Source organism: Leptodactylus fuscus, chromosome 3, assembly GCF_031893055.1.
Source record: "Leptodactylus fuscus isolate aLepFus1 chromosome 3, aLepFus1.hap2, whole genome shotgun sequence".
Lineage (NCBI taxonomy): Eukaryota > Metazoa > Chordata > Amphibia > Anura > Leptodactylidae > Leptodactylus > Leptodactylus fuscus.
The window spans coordinates 46,659,116-46,678,752 of NC_134267.1; the positions used below are offsets into that span (position 1 = coordinate 46,659,116).

The 19,637-nt window shown below is 41.6% G+C and overlaps 1 protein-coding gene across 2 annotated transcripts in view; it reads right to left on the reverse strand.

Moving 5' to 3' along the window:
* Positions 1-2,345: 2,345 nt before the first annotated feature.
* The window catches only part of AKAP12 (A-kinase anchoring protein 12), a 103,458-nt gene continuing 86,166 nt past the window's right edge, over positions 2,346-19,637 (reverse strand). For both annotated transcript variants that reach the window (XM_075267506.1, XM_075267507.1), the window contains 2 exons: positions 4,444-10,756; positions 2,346-3,463 (listed from right to left, as the gene is read on the reverse strand). In XM_075267506.1, the coding sequence (XP_075123607.1) occupies positions 4,452-10,756 (6,305 nt within the window). In that variant the 3' untranslated portion in view covers positions 2,346-3,463; positions 4,444-4,451. The remainder of the gene's footprint in view (positions 3,464-4,443; positions 10,757-19,637) is intronic.

Consider the following 19,637-nt stretch of genomic DNA (forward strand, 5'->3'; position numbering starts at 1 on the left):
ATATGATCACTGCAGTGATGGTATGCAATACTTCAAGGGCCACTGTACTGGTCACAAGCTGCACATGCCTATTTTACTACCATGTCTTGTCTAGAAGGCTGGTGATACTTTTGATGATTACCTACAGTACAGTAGTACACTGGCCTATTCATTTCTATGGGCCCATGCACATGACCATGAATTACACGGTCCTTTTCCTGTCCGATTTTGCAGCACAACTTTCTGGGCTCATGTTCATTGAATAAAAGGGGCTGAAATGACATCTGTGAGTCCACTGTGCCGTTCTCTACAGACTTTCTGCTTTAACTATACCTATAGGAAACCGCCAGAATTTCCATAGATATAATCAACATACTGCTATTTCCAAAACCGGAGTGGTTTTAAAAACATCAGCGTTCCTGCTGCGCGTATTTTACCACTGTGGGAACGAGATCAGAATTCCATCCACTATACATGGACTGTAAAACACTTTTTCTACTGCATATTTGCTGAAAATTTTCAGTTTAGTTAGTGCTACTTGTACTCTTGGCACAACTTTTAGGACATTTTTTGTAAAGAGACTGCAAACACTTCAGAATTTACGTGTGGAATTTCTTTGTAGGATTTCACAGTAGGAATAAAACTGGAAATCTCACACAATGTAGAAAAAAAAAATTGTACAGAATATGTGCAGAAATTAATTTTGTGATCGAAATGCGATCCACAGGATCTCTGCATCACGAAAGTCCACACCATTTAGACTACCTGCACACTCAGGTTTTTGGGGGGTTTTAGTAAGAAAAAAGGGGGGTGTTGCATTTATGGTAGCTTCCCCCCCCCCCCCCCCCCAAAAAAAAAAAAAAAAAAAGTCTATAGCAAAGCCACTGAGCAAAAATGCTATTCTCAAAGTATAATGCTTTTAAAAACACCAGGGATGCAAAACTGGAGTGGCAGGCCAGAAATGCATGTTGTTCCATTCCTTCTTTAGGAGCGTGCTGGAGATACAGTTCAGACTTTTACTCCATCAGGATGGGAGAAGCAGAGCCCCATTCTCTGGCTTGTGGGGTTCACAGCTGCTGCCTCCCCACCGATCATGAAGTTGTCCCCCTTCCTATCAATAAGGGTTGTACCAAGTTATGAAGTTATCCTCTATCACTGCTTACAGTGTGGAACTCATAGGTTTGTATGGGAACTACTGTGTCAGCATCCAACACAAACAAGAAAGCCACCATTAACCAAGTCCAAAATGTTCTTCTTTGCAGGGTCCCCTATAGGCATAGGTCTCTTTCACTTCCACCATACAGTGATGGTAATACTGTAAAACTGTATTCATATACTGTGAGCCTTAAAGGGTGTGATGAAGAGACCCTCGGTTATGTATCTTTTTTTGAAATTATTAGTCCTTGTTCATATCAGTCCTACAAATCCCTTTAAGAATGTTGCGATTACATTGGTAGTCAATTCGCTTTAGTAGTTTTATGGGAGATTCTCTTTTATTCCCATTTTATTTCCTGTATTGTATTGTGCCTTTACCTGTATTTGCTTGGCATCCACTGATATGTATTTCTCTGTATGTTAGTGGCTAGTACCAACCCACTCAGGTTAATAGATCTATAAAATATATACACTCATTTCATATTATCCTATGAACTCAGACACGCATGGGGCGTGAGTGGAAGGAAAGATGGGTGATCTTAGGTGTGTCAAGCAGCTTGGCAAAGTAAGATCCTTCGCAAAGGGGTCTTTCGATTCTCTGAGGGTAAATTCACACAGAGTTTTTTGGATAGGAACCTGAGGTGGAGTCCGCCTCAGATTCCAATCCACAAAACTAGGCCGCCTCAGATACCGATCCAAAAAACTGGGTAGCTGCGACTGAAAGCCAGTGCACTGCATCGGCATTCAGCCACGCACTCTGCTCCATATTACACCCAATGCATGGGCCTAGTCCGGAGGACGGTTTGTCTTCAGGTAGAATCGCGAGGTGACTTGGCCTGAAGAATTAGCATCTTTTTTCCAGGAGCTGGAAGAAACCGCTCCTGGGAAAAAAAAAAAAAAAAAGACCTGAGCGGCTCCCTTTGATTTCAATAGGAGCCGTCTTTTTGGTCAGGGTTTTGAGGTGGATACGGCTTCAAAACCCTGACCAAAAAAAAAAAAATCAGTGTGAACTTAGAACAGGGAACGAACTGAGACTCTCCCCTAGATCCCCAGTTGAAAGGAGAGAAGAGTATAGTCTATTATTTTAAGCCTTACTAGGTCAGTAAAATAAAGGAATTAGAACACCCTTTAACCATGGAAGGGTTGCGCCTTGTTATTACCCAAGAAATACCTATAGATTAGCTTTCTATATTGATATATAACAACAGAGGTAAAAGCAGGAATTTTATTTAAACTTATATTGTTTAGAAATCACAGTTTAGCAAAATGTACAGAAGCATAATGAAAGACACATAAAAAACGACAATTAAAAAGTCTGCAGATCAAACATATACGGGGAGATTTCACTGGAATAAGGGGCAACAGAAATAAGAAACATTCCAAGACCTTTCATTCTCGAGTGAGTCGATTTTATCCCCAGTAGATAATTTAGGTGCAAAACTGCGGTTACACAGATGATATATGTGATAGACTTGAATGCAAAAGTAAAATAAAAAAAAAAACCAAACGAAAACTAAAGAATCGAAACTGTCTTAATAAAGTTTATAGTGCACTTAATATAGGTATGTTTCATTTATAATAACTTTGGGTAATAATTTAAATGTCACCGTAAACAGCTTCTACTGCCTATTTTTTCTTAACCAAGATTTACTTTTGAAGACAATAAAACAGCAAACGTTTCGCAAGCTCTGTCGCATCGCCAATCCCAGCTTTTGGTTAAACAGGTCGCATTTTAAGGTAAAGCTGCTAAAATATTATGTGTTGATCACATGCAGGTAAGCTTCACTTGTAAGGCATTGTATGCTAGACTAGTTTGCTGTTTTCTTCTCCTTTAATACATTTATAATCGAAAACAAGAAAATATACAGTTATTAAAATGAAAACAGAATGAAGATATACACATAAATACACAAGATGCCCCCCTCCAGTTTTGGACAGTTTTACACAGACATAACTCTGGCAATGTACTTTGAGATATTTCAATCATACAGCCTTAATCCAGATGTAAGACTTTGGTGCCAGGTACCTTAAAAGGCAAACCGGAATAGAACTCCCTAGGATTCTGCCTCCTAATATTCAGCCTCTAAACAAGAACATAAAAAGCCTTGAGAAGATCTTTAAATATTTAAGAGCAAGGGACAAATCTGGTTAAAGCTCCCAATGAGACCTCAGGATTGTCAGACAGTTCATTCTTAGTAATGAAGGTGGGTGTGCTCCATCTTTAGAATTTATACTTTAGAGTTGTCAGCTTCTTCACATTGCAGCTTCCACCTCTTTGGTAGCTTCAGCAGCTTTCACATTCTCGTTTCTTCAGTTCTTAAACTACAAGCTAGGGAATAAAATAAAAAGAGTGTTATATTTTGTGTATAGTACTGTTAAAAAATGAATGCAAAAAATGAAAATATTTACTGATTAGTCAATATCTAATAATCATTATGGCACCCAAAGAGCTTCTCTGAGACCACAATGGGACTCTAGCCTCAGAAAGTCATGATTTATGTGCACGTGTATCTACACCTGCAGTTATTTGAACAATACTTTTGATTTGATTTTATACAGTTTGCTAAAATATGCTGTATACTAATCTATATTTGGGGGCTGAAGGGGGTTACCAACCTATTTTGCTAATCTCTGTGCATTTTTGGTGCATAGTTTTTTTGGGGGGTTTTGAGCCTAAAATGCGCCACATTGTTGGGTGGAGACCAAAGCACCACACAAATATACTATAACACGTGTCAGAAAACTGGCATGAGTTTTATCACTGGAGTGCACCAAAATCATAAGGAGGATGGAAAATCTTAATTCAGGCATATCTCAAACCAGCGCAGAAATTTATTAAGACTGGAAACAGCAATCTTAATGAATTACCTCCAATGTCTATCTAATCCATCGTCTACTTTTAATTTTTATTATATATATTATATATATTCTGCTTTACATTCGCTATGTTTCGGGAATCTCCATTTAGCATTTAGACTCATGGATCCCTATGAAGGCATCTACCATCTTTCAATAATACATCACAAGACATTAAAACAGGGACCTTAGCTTTTAAGGGATTGTCCAATCGATATTTTTCTAAATCGGGCTCAGAAGAAGGACTGGAAGGCAGAGCATAATGGGAGACCCAAGCAGGGTCAGGACAGGATCGGTAGAGGAATCAATAAGAGGAGTGTCTTTCTTTCACGGGGCTCTAGACCCATTTTTTTTGTATTGTTTTGTAAACTATATTGGCTGAACAATCCCTTTTTAACATTTTGTGTTGATATTTTAATTAGTAAATGTTACTGTTATAGATGGGAAACTTACAAGAGGCCTCAGGATTCAACAGTCGGTGCACTTTCCTGAGCATTCACCTCTGGAGCCTGAGTGGACACTTGATGTTGACTCTCCTCTTGAGCCGCAACAGCTTGTTCAGTTTCCTTTCCCATGTCCTGTACTTGTTCTGTAATTTCTGGTTGGCTTTCTTTAGGCTGTGGACATGATCTGATGTGCTCCTCCACAGTTACAGTTTCCTGAATTTGCGACTCAAGTTCATTTTCCAGACTCTGTCCTTGAACACTATCCGTTTCATTTACATGAATGTTACTTACTACCGCTTCAATGATAGTTTGGACAATAGTTGTGCTGCATGATTCAATGCTGATAGTTTGGATGTTCGTTTCTTCGGTCAGTTCCACCTTTTCACATACAGTAGTTTTCTCAGTTGTGTCTTGGCTGGTAGCATCAACAACAAAACAGTTTGTAGCGGCTTCAATTGCAGCATCCACAATAGCTGCAGCTTTCTGAGAGACGGATTCTACTACAACCTTCAGTCCTTCGGACAATACTTCATGGTCTTCAGATGTTGTGTCCTCAGCCCCTTCTGAAGACTGTATGCTATCTTTGGGTATCTCTAGAGTTTCTACAGTCTCTGCTATCACCTGTTCTTCCACGGCAGCTGCAGTAACTGGTTCAGATACTTTGGTTGCCTCGGAGCTTTCCAACTCTGGAATATCTGTAGTAACAACTTCCACTTCCTCCTTCACTTCCACAACTTCTTCTTGACTGTGAGTTAACTTGTCCTCTTTAGGGTCTTCTTTGGATTCTTTTACTTCTTCCTGTGCTGTGGAGGGCATTACATCTTCATTATTCACCACCATGGTTTCTTCAGTGGCTAAGGTCTGTGTTTGGTTATCCCTGCAACTTTCTTCATGCTCTGTAGAATCCAGAATGCTTTCACTTTCTTGGTCATCCTTTTCAACTACCTTTGAAACATCTTCTTGATTAACTACTTCATTCACAGTAGGAACCTCCTCAACATATTCCTTAGGTTGCTCAGTTACATCAGCACTGGTAGCGCCATCATCCTGTAATACGACTGGAATCGCAATTTCCTCAGCTGCTACTTCTGAGACTTCTGATTGTACGTCACTAATTTGTTCAACTCCTTCAGGAGCCGTTGGCTCAGCGTGTACTTCAGTATCCACTTGTGTACTCACTTGGGTCTGCTTGTCATCTGTCTTAGAGACACATTCTTCAGCTTGCATGATTTCCTTAGCTAGAATCACAGGAGTGACTTCTATTGAGTCCACTTTATCTGCCTCTTCCACACTTTCTTCAACCTTCACCTCAACTGACCCTTTGGAGCTTTCTTCGGCCGGCACTTCACCTGACAATGGGGAACTTTCTTCAGGAACTTTATTTTCATCTTGAATCTCAGTTAAGGCTGGGGAAGTTTCTTCAGCCTTCAAGTCATTTGACACAGAGGAACTTTCTTTAACCTGCACATCATCTGCAAGACTAGCTCCATCATCCGCTTGCACAGTATCTTTAACTGACACAGATGCACTTTCTGTAGCCTGCACCTCAGCTGATTTGGGGGCGTGTTCTTCAACGGGCAAATCATCTAACACAGGGGCAACTTTTTCTTCGTCCATCTCAGCTAACACAGGGATACTTTCTTCAACTTTTATCTCAGCCAACACACTTGTACCTACTTCAACCTGTACCTCTTCTGACTCAGGAATACTTTCTTCAGGCTGCACCTCAGTTGGTACAGTGATACTTTCTTCTGCCTGTGCATCATCTGATTTAGAGATACCTTCTTCAGCCTGTTCCTCAACTGGCACATTCAGACCTTCTTCAGACTGCACCAAGACTGGCAGAGGAACACATTCTTTGTCTTGCTCTTCAGCAGACTCAGGAAGTCCTTCAGCCTTGATCTCCTCTAGTACTGATGGTTCAGAATATTCTGAAACACCACTTTTATCCTCAAAACCAGTGCATACAGGAATAACTTCTTCAGCCTTCTGCACTACTGAAAAAGAAACTTCTTCACTCTTTACCTCACTTGACTCAGAACCAACTTCAATCTGCAGCTCATTTGATGCACTTAAACACTCCTCAGCTTGGACCTCATTTGAAACCGATGCAATCTCTTCAGGTTGTACCTCACTCGTGGATAGTGTTTTTTCAGCCTCCAGTTCACTAGATAAAGGCACAGCTTCTTCAGGCTCCACTTCACTTGACACAAGCACAACTTCTACAGACTCCACTTTGCTTGATACATTTAGATCTTCTTCAGGCTGCAGTTCACTGGATGCAGTGATGACTTCTTCAGGCTTTAGTTCACTTGATACAGGTACAACTTCAGGCTTTAGTTCACTTGATACAGGTACAACTTCTTCAGGCTGCAATTCACTTGATACAGGCACAACTTCTTCAGGCTGCAATTCACTTGATACAGGCACAACTTCTTCAGGCTGCAATTCACTTGATACAGGCACAACTTCTTCAGGCTGCAATTCACTTGATACAGGCACAACTTCTTCAGGCTGCAATTCACTTGATACAGGCACAACTTCTTCAGGCTGCAATTCACTTGATACAGGCACAACTTCTTCAGACTGCAATTCACTTGAAACAAGTACAACTTCTTCAGGCTGTACTTCTTTGGATACAGGTAGAATTTCTTCAGGCTGCAGTTCACTGGATGCAGATATGACTTCTTCAGGCTTTAGTTCACTTGATACAGGTACAACTTCCTCAGGCTTTAGTTCACTTGATACAGGTACAACTTCCTCAGGCTGCAATTCGCTTGAAACAAGTGTAACTTTTTCAGGCTGTACTTCACTGCATACAGATAGGACTTCGGGCTGTAGTTCAGTGGATACAGGTAAAACTTCTTCAGGCTGAACTTCACTTGATACAGACATAACTTCTTCTGGCTGAGCTTCTGGCTCAGGTTGTACTTCGCTTAATGCATTTACAACTTCAGCTGATACAGAGTCACCTTCTTTAGTCTGCAACTCACTTGTTAAAGGAAGAGGAGATGCAATTTGGACTGTAACCACTGCAGGAACCACTTCCTCATCCTGCACCTCTGATAAGGCTTGAACACACTCTTTCACCGCAGTTGAACTGGGTAGATCTTCATTTGCCTCGGAATCTTCTGCAGAAGGTAAATCCTCTTTGGCATACACAGCTTCCAAAGTAGTGGTACTTTGTTGAACCACAGACTCAGAGATAAATGAATCTACGGCATCTTCAGCTTCTTTATATGTTGGAACTTTTTCTACCACTTGATCTTCAGTGAACATTAAGAGATTTCCGTCACTTTTTTCAGTGTCACAAATGCACTCTTGTTCAACAATCTTTTCAGTGCTTACTACATTAGTGTCATCATCTTGAGGCTCTGCCGCAGTAGGAGTTAAATCTGTTGGTTCTTCAGCACACAGAGGAGCAGAACCACAAGCTATCACCAGGGTCTCCACATCAGCCACATTTTGAGATTCTTGAAATTCTAATGTATCAATTGTTAGTTTAGCCTTTTCTGCGGCTTCATGTAGTACATTTTCAGTATGCTTCTTTTGATCTGCTAAAGTCTTGCCACTCGCATCCTCCTCTGGCACAGGAGTAGCGTCTTCTGTTGAAAGAACTGACTCGCCTAATTGTGAAACAGCAGATATCATTTCAGTGGTCTCTTCAGCACATGAGTTTTCTATTGCTTCCTCAAGGGCAGTTAAAGCTTCTGAAGTTAGCTCCATCTCATTCATTACTGTATTTGGCATTTCGGTCATAGCCTCAGAGACTGTGCTTAGCACCACCGTTTCTTCGACTGTGATCTCCGTTTTTATTCTTTCAGTAGTTTCTTTTGCTTGCTCAATAGTCTCAGAAACAGTTGCACTGATCCAGGATGGAGATCTTTCTTCAAGACTAGTGATTGCCCTTTCTCCTTCTATTACAGTAACGGTTACTGCATGAATAAGTTCTTCAGTAGATTTTTCTGAAGGTACTTCTTGTTCTCCTACAACAGTTGGTAGAGCTTCTTCCAAAGATTTCTGAGCATGAAGCTTTTCCTGTTCTGCAGCATCAAACTCTGCTAAAGGAACAACTGCAGGTTCATCAGAATCATCTTCTACAGCTTCATTTAATGGCTGGCCAGTTTCAGCACTCAGAGGATGTTCTTGTTTGCCATCAGATTTTTTCTTTTTTCGTCCTGGAATCAGTTTCTTAAATGAAACCCAAGTTTCTTCCTTTCCAGCTTCACCCTCTGATGTTGACTGTTCTGCATTGGCTGCAGCAGTGGTTTCATCAGTTTTCTCTTCTCTTGTTCTTGACTTCCGTCTAGGAGTCACAAGCCTTTTAAAAGACTGCCAAGTAGACACTCCATCTGCTTCTGTAGGACTTCCAGCTTGGTCTGGTGATGTGCTTTCTTGGATTGGTTGCTCTTGTGAACTTGTAATAGGGCTATCAGAATCTGTCTCTTTAGCGGGGACAGTTTCTTCAGTTTTCTTGGCTTCATCTTGAGATTTTACTCCTTCATCTTCATCTGAATCTGAAGTTTTTCTAGCTCTTTTCTTAGAGGAACCAACACATATTAAAGCTTCCCAAGAGACTGAACTGTCAACTTTCTTCTTACTTTCTTCTGTGCTTTTTTCAAGTTTTTGCTCTTCGTTGGTTTCTTTAGTTTCTTCCTGATTTTCAACAGCAGCAGCAGCAGTAGCGCTATCAGTAGAAGACATAGTTGAGGTTTTCACCTTTTCGACCTCATCCTCCTTATCACTTTCAGAGGGTCGCTTTGGGCGTCTTTTTGGTGTTACAAGTTTCTTGAAAGAGGCCCATGGTGTGATTCCATCTTTTTTTCTTTCTCCATCAGATGTTGTCCCTTCTCCCTCTGCATCTGCAGCCTGCTGTATATCATCTAATGGCTTTTCTGTGGGAGAGGTCTCAGCTGACTCATCAGGAGAAGACGGAGTGCTATCACCACCATTGACTTCAGGAGCCTCTGGAGACTCAGATGAAGCTGCTTCTGTTGGAACTTCTACCTTGCTATCATCATCTTTTTTACTTTTTGCTTTCTTCCCCGACAGTTTCCTTAACCCCGAGCTGCTAAAAAGCTTTTTTAATGGACTGCCTTGAATTTTGGCTTTTTCTTGTGAAGACAACATTTCAGCTTCTGTGGTGATGGCTTCTTGACTTTTTTCCAGCTCTTCAACTTCAGTACTTGAAACCAACTGTACCTGATCATTATCCACAGCTCCAGATTCAGGAGCTCCTTGCTGGTCTTCACTTACTGCCTCTGCAGCGGGTGGGCTAGAAGATGCAATACCATCTATTGCTTGGGTTTCATCATGGTCTTCCAAAGTTTCAGCTTCAGCCTTTACCTCAGGCAATGCAGTTTCTTCTGGAACTGAAGTCAGCACTTCAGGTGCATGATCTGTGCTTTCTTCTACAAGGGCAGCCTCTTCATCTACTTTTACATTTTCTTCTACTTTAAGTTCTGCATCGTTATCGGGTGAAGGTTCCTCTGTTTTTGGCTTTTCTTCAGCAGGGGGTTGACTGTTTTCCTCAGTAGATACCGTTGAATCTTCACTTGAAGATTTGCTTAATTCCTGTGGCACAGGTTGATCTGCAGGAGGTTGTGCCTCAGTTGTGCTCTCCTCTTTTACAGCCTCAGGTACATCCACCTTTTCTTGCTCCTCAACTTTGATATGTTTCTCAACTTCCTGTGGATCTTCCTCTTTTGACTTCTTGAAGCTTGTCCTTTTTCTCAGCCCAGCCCATCCTTGTGTAAAGAATCTTCTAAATGGAGATGATGTTTCAGTAACAGGATTTGTAGGAGAGACCGGGGACTTTTGATCTTTTTCTACCTCAGTTTCTTCTACTTTCTTTTGATTTTCTTCAGGGGTTTTATCTGCCTTTTCGGCGGCCTGTTCTGGCTTATCTGGACTTTCACCAAGCTGCTCACCCTCTTTGGCTTCTTGCAGGATTTCTGGCTTTCCCTCATCTGCAGTATCAGCATGTTCCTCATGATTGTTTGTGCCGTTTACTTCAACTTCATCTTTCTTCACAGTTAAGAGTTGTACAGGTTCAGATTTCTCAGGTTTGTCCTTTTTCACAGTGAATTTAAAGCCTACAATTTTGAACACTTTCTTGAATCCTACTTCGTTGTTCTGATTTTCATTGGCTTGATCTGGAGATTCTGCTTTTTCTTCAGACTCTGGTGTTATATCGGTGGCTTCCTGGGTCTCACCTTGCCCATCTTCCTTTGGAGATTCTTTTGTATCATTGTGAACAACCACCATGTTTTCTGCAGGTTCCTCGTCCAATGTCACAGTTGCCGGCTCTTGTTGCTCAACTGCAATTAGAAGAAAATTCTTATTAGAACTTTTGCTCAGCCGTATTAGTAATATTTGTCATCACAAAAAAAACCCACCTGTTTTAATATGGAGAACTTAGGCAAATTACACCAAAGTTACTGGGGCAGATCAACAGATTCTTTTGAGAAATCAAGAGCCTAAATACTTAAGATTCTGCTTCCAGCCCAGAAGGAAGCTCTTCAAGTACTTCATCTGGTGCATGTGCAGGGAGCAGATGGAGCCAAGACAAGGACACTTAACTTCACTGCGCATGCCAGTACATGAGCAAATTGTGTAATATGCTAATCCATGTGACAGGTTTCTTTAAAACTGAAATACACCTTATTCAGATGTCAGCGTCCTGGTCTGAGTTTTGCATCAGTAATTGACAGACTAAAACAGGAGCAGGTCAAAAACATCAAACAGGTTAAAATCTTTCCATTGTACCATAACTCTGTCGTCATGACCCTGGCTTTAGTTTACAAATATGATGCAAAACTATGATTTGCTAACAAAGCCTCAAACATACAGAGCCATGTTTCAGAGACTTTACCAATTTATCATATCTCCAAAAAAAAACCCAAAAAAACACTTTTAAGTAATGCCACCTTCCAGCTAGAATGCAGAGTGCTTGTGTTATTTATCCACTAGGTGGAGCCATATCCCCAGTTTCACAATTTTTAGACTATGAACCTCATGCCATTAACAACGACAAACTTTTTTGTGAATTTTTTTATTATACTATTAATATATTTGCTGATAATTGTAGAAATTTCTTCACTATGCAGCACTATAAGATAGTCTGACGCTGTCCATACAGGTTAGATTTTTGCTAGCCGTAACACAGCCATCTGAACTATCCCAACATCACCAGACTCCGGTGGATTAGCTCCTCGGATGCCGTGATCAATAGTGATCATGATGGCATCCAGGGGTCCAGTCACCCCCTTGGATCTCCCACAACAACATGCTAGGTATCCTCATGTGTGTATAAGTCCCCACTATCCAAAAATAGCATTATGCGCAAATTAACATATTTGGGTCATCTCAGTCTCAAAAAAATAGCAATAAAAAGTGATGAAAGTCATATATACCTAACATTGAGACCAATAAAAGTGCAACTTGCCCCACAAATAAAAGGCCCTCAGTCAAGAAAACCACTCGTCATGCAAAGAATAAGCCCTCACTTTCTATGTGGAAAGAAAAATAAAAAGTTAAGAATTTTGGAAGGCAGGAAAGGAAATTTTGAATAAAAGTTGCCAAGCATTAACATGTAAACTTCCCGCATCCTTAAAGGGTTAATGTATTGAATATCTGGTCCTACAAAGCAATTCACTGGTGTGCTGTATTAGAGTTTCATTTATGTACACTAGGTGGTGCTATAAGTAGAAAAATCTGCAGAGACTATCATTGTGTGGGATAAGAGATAATAAGCAGCAAATTACTGTAATCCATCATTACATTCTGTAACCACAATTTTAAAGGACTTCAACCACAAACTGTTCTGCAAGCCATAGACATGAGATATTTGTTGGCAGATTCTGTTTTGGCGGGTTCTACAAACAGTCTAATGGTGAAGATGCTCCATAGTATCTGAAGACATTTTAATAACTATAATATCAAAAGTAGCCAGACCATACAAACCAGCCAGTACCCCGCATTACACTGATGTGGGGCAGTAACCTTGAAACAGCTGTCTGCAGATGGGTCGCTCTTCCTTTTGGATTAAGGTTTTCTGTCTTGGCACTATTCCCAGATTATGCTACTAGACATTGATCTATAGGGAGCTACCTTCCAAATGGTGATGCTAGAGCAAGTTCCCCTTTTCCACCAAGGAGGATTTATATTTTGTCAGATCTTGGAAAGAAATATGGATATAGCTCATCCTTTTTGTTAGCTTAAAGGAATTTTCCAGAACTTCCTACCTGACGGCATATCCTTAGGATAGGTCATTAATTAAAGATTGGCAGGGGTCTGACACCTGGGCCCCCTGCCGATCAGCTGTTTGAAGAGGCTGCAGTGCTTAGGGGAGTGCCTATTTGTGCACTTGAATGGGACTGAGCTGCAGTCAGGCCATGTGACAGAAATGTGAGTGGGAGAGTCAGTGCCATTTCAACTAGCTGATCCACAGGGGCCCAGGTGTTTGACGTCCAGATCTTTCATTGATAACCTATCCTAAAGTCCCACTTAATGCTACGAGTGCTGATCTCCAACATTACATGGATTAACAGGCTCCAGCCAGAAGCCCTAGAAGGCTCAATACAGTTGGGGTACCTGGGAAAAACGGCTAGCATGAAAAAGCCTCCTGCTTGATTTTTGGGGGGCAAATACCACCTGAAAATCCAACTGAAGTGCCTGGCAATAAGAAATCCTCCTGCCACCTGTATAAAGATTTTCATGGCGGATTTATGGGTGCTTCTGTAAAATCCATCATGTGAACCTAGTCTTACAAAACAATGATCTTTAACGGATTAAACACACTTTTCGAAATGGATGGTCATTGCTTAGGAAATGCTATCCATGTTAGATCAGAAGGGGTCTAATTCTCAGCACCAACACTGATCAGTTGCTGGAAGGTATGCAACGTACTAGTGAATGGGACAAAACTGCAATACCCCACTCTGCTAAAAGAAAGTATACTGTCCAGACTGATGTAAACAGTGAAGGGGCTTCAGTACTTGCCCATTACCCTGACCCCTTCAAATAAGTGATTTGCAGGGGTGCTATACATTTTAAAGAGATGTATATCCCCCTTTAAATCATTTTTACAAATTTCTGAGATGTTGCCACAATCTGCTATTCCCATATGAAGTTTATGTTATCTGCATTATATATCTGTAAGGCCTGGTTCACATCTGAGTCCCCCCCCCATTAAAAAGCGGTGAGTAATGAAGCTACATGGACCCCATAGACTTTAATGGGGTCCATGTGTTTTCCACCCAGTGTCCGCACAAATCATGTGGAGAGAAAAGTGCTGCTTGTATTTAATGTGGTGAATGTGGATATAATTAGAAGTATAACAATTAGAGATGAGCGAGTAGTATTCGATCGAACATTATAGTCTATGGGAAAAAACAGGAACGTTGTTCCAGTTTCCATGGAAACCAAAGTTTGACACATTGGATCCTCCAAGTTCCGGAAGTAGCAGGACGAGGAGCACGAGGAGGTTTTTGCATTGAATTCAATGGAATCTTCCTGCATGGTATTCGCATACCGATGCGAGTATTTGATCAAATAGTAGTATTCAATCGAATACTACTCGCTCATCTCTAATAACAATGAAACTTTAAAATGTATCCAATGATTGTTACAATGTAACCGCTGTGAGGCGAAGTTCACATCCATTGAAGACTCTGCTACAGAAAAAAATCAGCAGAGAGTAAAGTCCTGCACGGAGGACCCTTCTCCCCAATAGCTTTCAGTTTCTAAACTCCAATGGGATCTGGTGATATCCGTGTGTAACCGCTAAAACAGCAAACAGGATCTCAGTCATTCGAGTCCCTAAGCACAGACGTGAACCCAGCCAAAGCCAGCTACGTTGTTCAGTACGTCGCCTTTCCATTTGCAGGTGATACTATAGTATCTTGACATTCTTGTCATCCTGTGTCTGTGATCTTAGGTATCAGTGATCACTGTAGAAGGATATAGTGAGATTACAATATTCACTATGAATGCTGCAGATATATAAATGCAAGTATCTGGCTTACTTAGGAGATCTGATAAAAGAATGGATTCTAGGGAAGGATATGGAGGAGTGGAAGCTGTCAACGTGCAAAACAACAAATCTGTCAAGATAGAAACTACTCCAGCAGAAGAAAATCGATATGAGAGAACTGACACTGAAATACAGAATCTGATGATTTACCTCCACATATGTGTGGCCCCGACGTCTGTGGACCCCCACCACCACCACCACCTCTGTGCCATTTCTCATGGTTTACTTACAATTTATAACTTATCTGTCCATAAATAGATTAGAGAAAAGGATTTGCAAGTTTTCGAGAAATCACTTCACACTTGTCCATGGGCCATATCAGATATTGCCGCTCATCCCATTGAAGCCAAGTTTGACTTATTGGCGGTATATACTTTTACACAATGGTTCCAGTTCAGACTGCAAACCTTGTCCTTTCTCTCTGAGCCTTTTGTCAAACAGGCTTGGCTCCAAGCTTTTATTCTGATGACCACTTATAACTGATAAGATCTTATCCAAATATATAGGCAAGAAACACCCAAACAAAAACTCTACAGTCAGTTCCCTCGCCTAAGGGTTTGTTACATTGTCGGATTTCAATCTTCTACACAGGGAAAGATGCTACCCTGTGCATTTGTGTGTTTCATACACTATACCACAATATAAAGAAAAAGCACATCAAAGTTATTGTGATAAGGTAAATGGTTTATCCAGCTGTGTCCCGGATAGAGGTCACTATCTATATAATCCTGCAGGCTACGGCGACAAGCTGCAAGATTGCTGAGTGTCCTGTATGTGCTATTGCTCGGTCAGCTCCACAATGTATAGATTTTTCTTGTTTCCTGGGTACATATGGCAGCACAATTTACATACAGTAGGAAAAGAGTAAGGTGCCACGTACAAGGGCTGAATGGATGATCGGCCATTTCCATGAAGCAGTTAGCTACAGTTAATATGATCATTTGGGTACATTGAGTTCCCGATATAATTCCCTATAGGAATATATCCAGATATGCCGCCAACAACCAAGTATCTTAAATACACCATAAGACGACATCAGCCAACAAACATCAGTATTTGTCAATTGATCGGGAGATATTTACAAAGGCCAGTTATCAGGAATGACCAGCTATTCACAATGGCCTGTGTAATAAGATCTTCATTTTGAAGAATAGTTACAATGTAACCAGAAGACCTTGAATGGCCATATGAAAGGCACAATGGTGGTGGTGGTGTGTGTGTGTGTGTGGGGGGGGGGGTTATCAAACAAAATGTGTCGCAATCTGTAGTAATTTTCTGCATAATAAGCGGTGTTGCGTTTTAGACATTAAAGAGGACCTTTCACCACTTTTGGGCACAGGCAGTTCTATATACTGCCAGAAAGCTGACAGTGCGCTGAATTCAGCGCACTGTCGGCTTTCCCGATCTGTGCCCGGTGTGAAGAGCTTACGGCCCGGTACCGTAGCTCTTCTATGGTCAGAAGGGCATTTCTGACCATTAGCCAGGAACGTCCTTCTGCCTCGCGGCGCCAATCGCGCTGTGCTGTGGAGCGGGGAGGAACTCCCCCCTCCCTCTGCTCACACAGCTTGTCCGTAGACTAGCATTATCAGGAGCGGGAGGGGGCGTTCCTCCCGGCTCCACAGCACAGCGCGATTGGTGCCGCGAGGCAGAAGGACGTTCCTGGCTAATGGTCAGAAACGCCCTTCTGACTGTAAAGCGCTACGGTACCGGGACCGATAGCGCTTTACACCGGGCACAGATCGGGAAAGCCGACAGTGCGCTGAATTCAGCGCACTGTCAGCTTTCTGGCAGTATAGAACACTGCATGTGCCCAGATATGGTGAAAGGTCCTCTTTAAGTCTTGTACAAAAAACGGGACATGGCTTATAGAGAAGGACATAGTCTCAAAGAATATTGGTATGGCTTGAGTGATCATTCACAAAAATGTGCCAAAACTTTAAGACAACTAAGAGGTGTAATATTAGTTTAGACAATTTAACAATACAGCAGATTTATCAAACAGCATTAGACACTTAGACTAGACAGTCATAAGCTGCACTAGATCTCTATGGTGTCAAACTAAGACAGACACTATTAGTAACTCTGCCCAATGTGAGGAAAAATAAAAAAATTAAATAGAAAACACAAACTGAGTCCAAATTATAGGGCTAGCTTCATCCCACTGTCCATTGATACTTATTTTATTAAAGTATGATGACAGAATTTATATGGATAAGGGTGGGTTCACACCTGCGCCCGGTCTCCGCTTTGCAGGTTTCCGTCTTCTGCCCAAGAAACTGGACAGGAGATGGAAACCAGCAGTCAGTTTTCAAAACCATTCATTTGAATGGGTTTGCAAAGTGTCCGCCCGTGAGCATCTTCGGCCTCTCCGTGGCGAAACAGTTTTATTAAACCGGACACAGTCGGATATGCAGGACCTTTGCTTCTGGTTATAAAAAAAAAAAAACACACGTTTCACTGCGGAGACCATAAGACCCCCACGGGGGGACACTGACTACCGGATTTCCATCTCGTGCCCAGTTTCTCAGGCAGAAGACAAACCCACAAACCAGAGACTGGGTGCAGATGTGAACCCACCTTAACCCAGGGCTGAACACTTTTGCTGTGGTTTTTCATTAAATGGATCAGGTAGGCAGTCATATCGGTAATAAAGATCCAAATATGATCCCATAGAAGTAAACGGGGGTAACAAATCCCTGTAATTCTTAAAATTGAATATCTTAAAACTTATACCTGCAGCAATCTCACATTTATGAAATAACTGCATATACCAGAAATATAAAGACAGGAAGGGCCCTTTAAATTAGTATTAAAGTATTGTATTTCCGAACCCTGCTACCCCTGCTCTGATTTTGATCGTTTAATACAAAGGAACAGAAAATGAATTGCTAGTAACTGGGTGAAGCAGAGGGTTAAATAGGAAAGATGTAAAACGTTTTCAGGGATGTAGCAGTTTGAATGTAAAGGCTCCATGTGCTTAAAGTCATCCCTGTCGACATCTGGAGCTGGTTGACAACTCTCCCATGGGATTCCTAGAGCTAAGCTGGACTTCTTCCAGAAATTCCCAGCATTCTACGTTCATCAGATATGCTATGTACACACCCAACGTCTCTCCTTGGACCCTCTAAAGCCCTTTACGCAGACCACATTTTGCAAACCATGCATTTTTCTACCGTCCTTTGTGTTTCCTACATATATTTTACATGACATTCGTTCTTATGTTTTATATCACTGCGCAGTAACCGGCTGCCCAGAATGAGAAGATTTTTCATTATTATTTGACTAGCGGTTATGTTCCTACCTTGAGACAATATCATCAATTTTACTTAAGATGCATTCCAAATTCTATGAACATGAGGAAAGTAAAATTACAATCCATTTATTATCTTATACCGTAAACAGTTTTTGGCGCTCTAGCAAGGTAGTGAGGTAGTGGGTAGGATCAACTGGAAGGTGACAAAGTCGTTACAAATCTCACTTTACAGTTATGAGAACCAGATTTTTATGAAGTGGTTCATGCTATTTAGGATCAGAAGTAATGCAGAGCCATTATAAAATAAATTGGGCGTATTAAACCGCAGGCATGGGCCATTTTTATATTACCGCTCACTCAATCATTTACACTGTCCTAAGACACACATGAACAAATTTGAACCTAGAGAACATGTGAGTAGTAAATAGATGTGTGTCTGGCTGTGCGTTACTCCCCTCTCCCTACTTGGAACACATGCATACTTGGTGGAGCCAAGCATACACATGGGACTGTCAAGACAACTATACAAAATTTATGGCCAGGTTTACCCAACCTACATAATTGCACCTCAAGAACAACCCTCATTATTTTTAATGCAGGTAATAACACTTGGATTCTACCAAACATAATACATGGGGCCTCCAGAATGTCCCTCCAGAGCAGATGTTGGAAAAGAGAAGGGAAAGACATGGAATTCTAGATTTTAACATGCCCCATGATATTGTTCTCCAATAGTTAAACCACTTCCAGTAGTTTCTGGTAGTGATTTTTCCCCTCACCCCATTCAGGACATATGCACACTGGGCAAGCCGAAATGCCATCTGAATCTGCCAGTTTTGTTAGTACCAAAAGACTGTGTAAAGTCTATGGTGGCAACCCAAGTCTCCTACAGGATATTGGGGGATGAGGGATCTGGCATGCTGAATTTCAATGTAGATAAGCCCCCATGAGAGGTGTCTGGCAACTTCTTAATACACACCCCTCATAGAAAACACAAATTCGACTGGTATTGCTAGAAAGACTCTTCCTCATGATAATCTGTTGCTGTGAAAGATTGCATAACTAAACTCTTGTCTACCTATAAGGCTGAGTTCACATGGTCAGGATTTTGAGGCCGTATCAGCCTCAAAATCCTGACCAAAAAGACAGCTCCCATGGAAAACAATGGGAGCCGGTCAGTTCTTTTTTCCGGGAGCTTTGTTTTGGCTCCCGGAAAAAATAACAGACCTACTCATTCTTCAGGCGGATTCACCTTGCGAATCTGCCTGAAGACACTCCCTCCTCCTGACTAGGCCCATTCATTGGGGATAATCTGGAGCGGAGTGTGCGACTGGATGCCACTGCAGTGCATCGGCATCAAGTCGCAGCTACCCATTTTTTGGTCTGGAAACTGAGGTGGCCTCCGCCTCAGTTTCTGGACCAAAAAACCCTGTGTGCACTCAGCCTAAAGCTTTCATTGAATGCATTATCATAGACAGTGATGTCTCACGGTCACTGCATGTTTAATATCCTCCTGTTCGGACGCTAGGTTCACACTAGCATTGAGGTTTCGGTTCTCAAGCGGACCCAAAAAACGGAAACCCAAACAACTTAAAACGTAAACTATATTGGAGTCCACCGGGTTTCTGTCTGAAAAGTGCAGAGAGAAAAGACCTGCTTCTCTCTACATTTTCCAAGCAGAATGGGAGACAGAATTCCCAAATGGCCACCCAACGCAGGTATGACCGTAGCCGAGCTGGCTTTGCCAGTAAAAAGTCAAAATTTTGCAAAGCCATCTGAGGCCCGGTTCACATCTGCACTTGGGTTTCCATTCGGGAAGTCCACTTGCGGACCTCCCAAACGGAATGGATGACAGCATTATTGGCACCTCTAAAATATCCACCAATATAAATCCTGAATGTTCTTGGCTTTA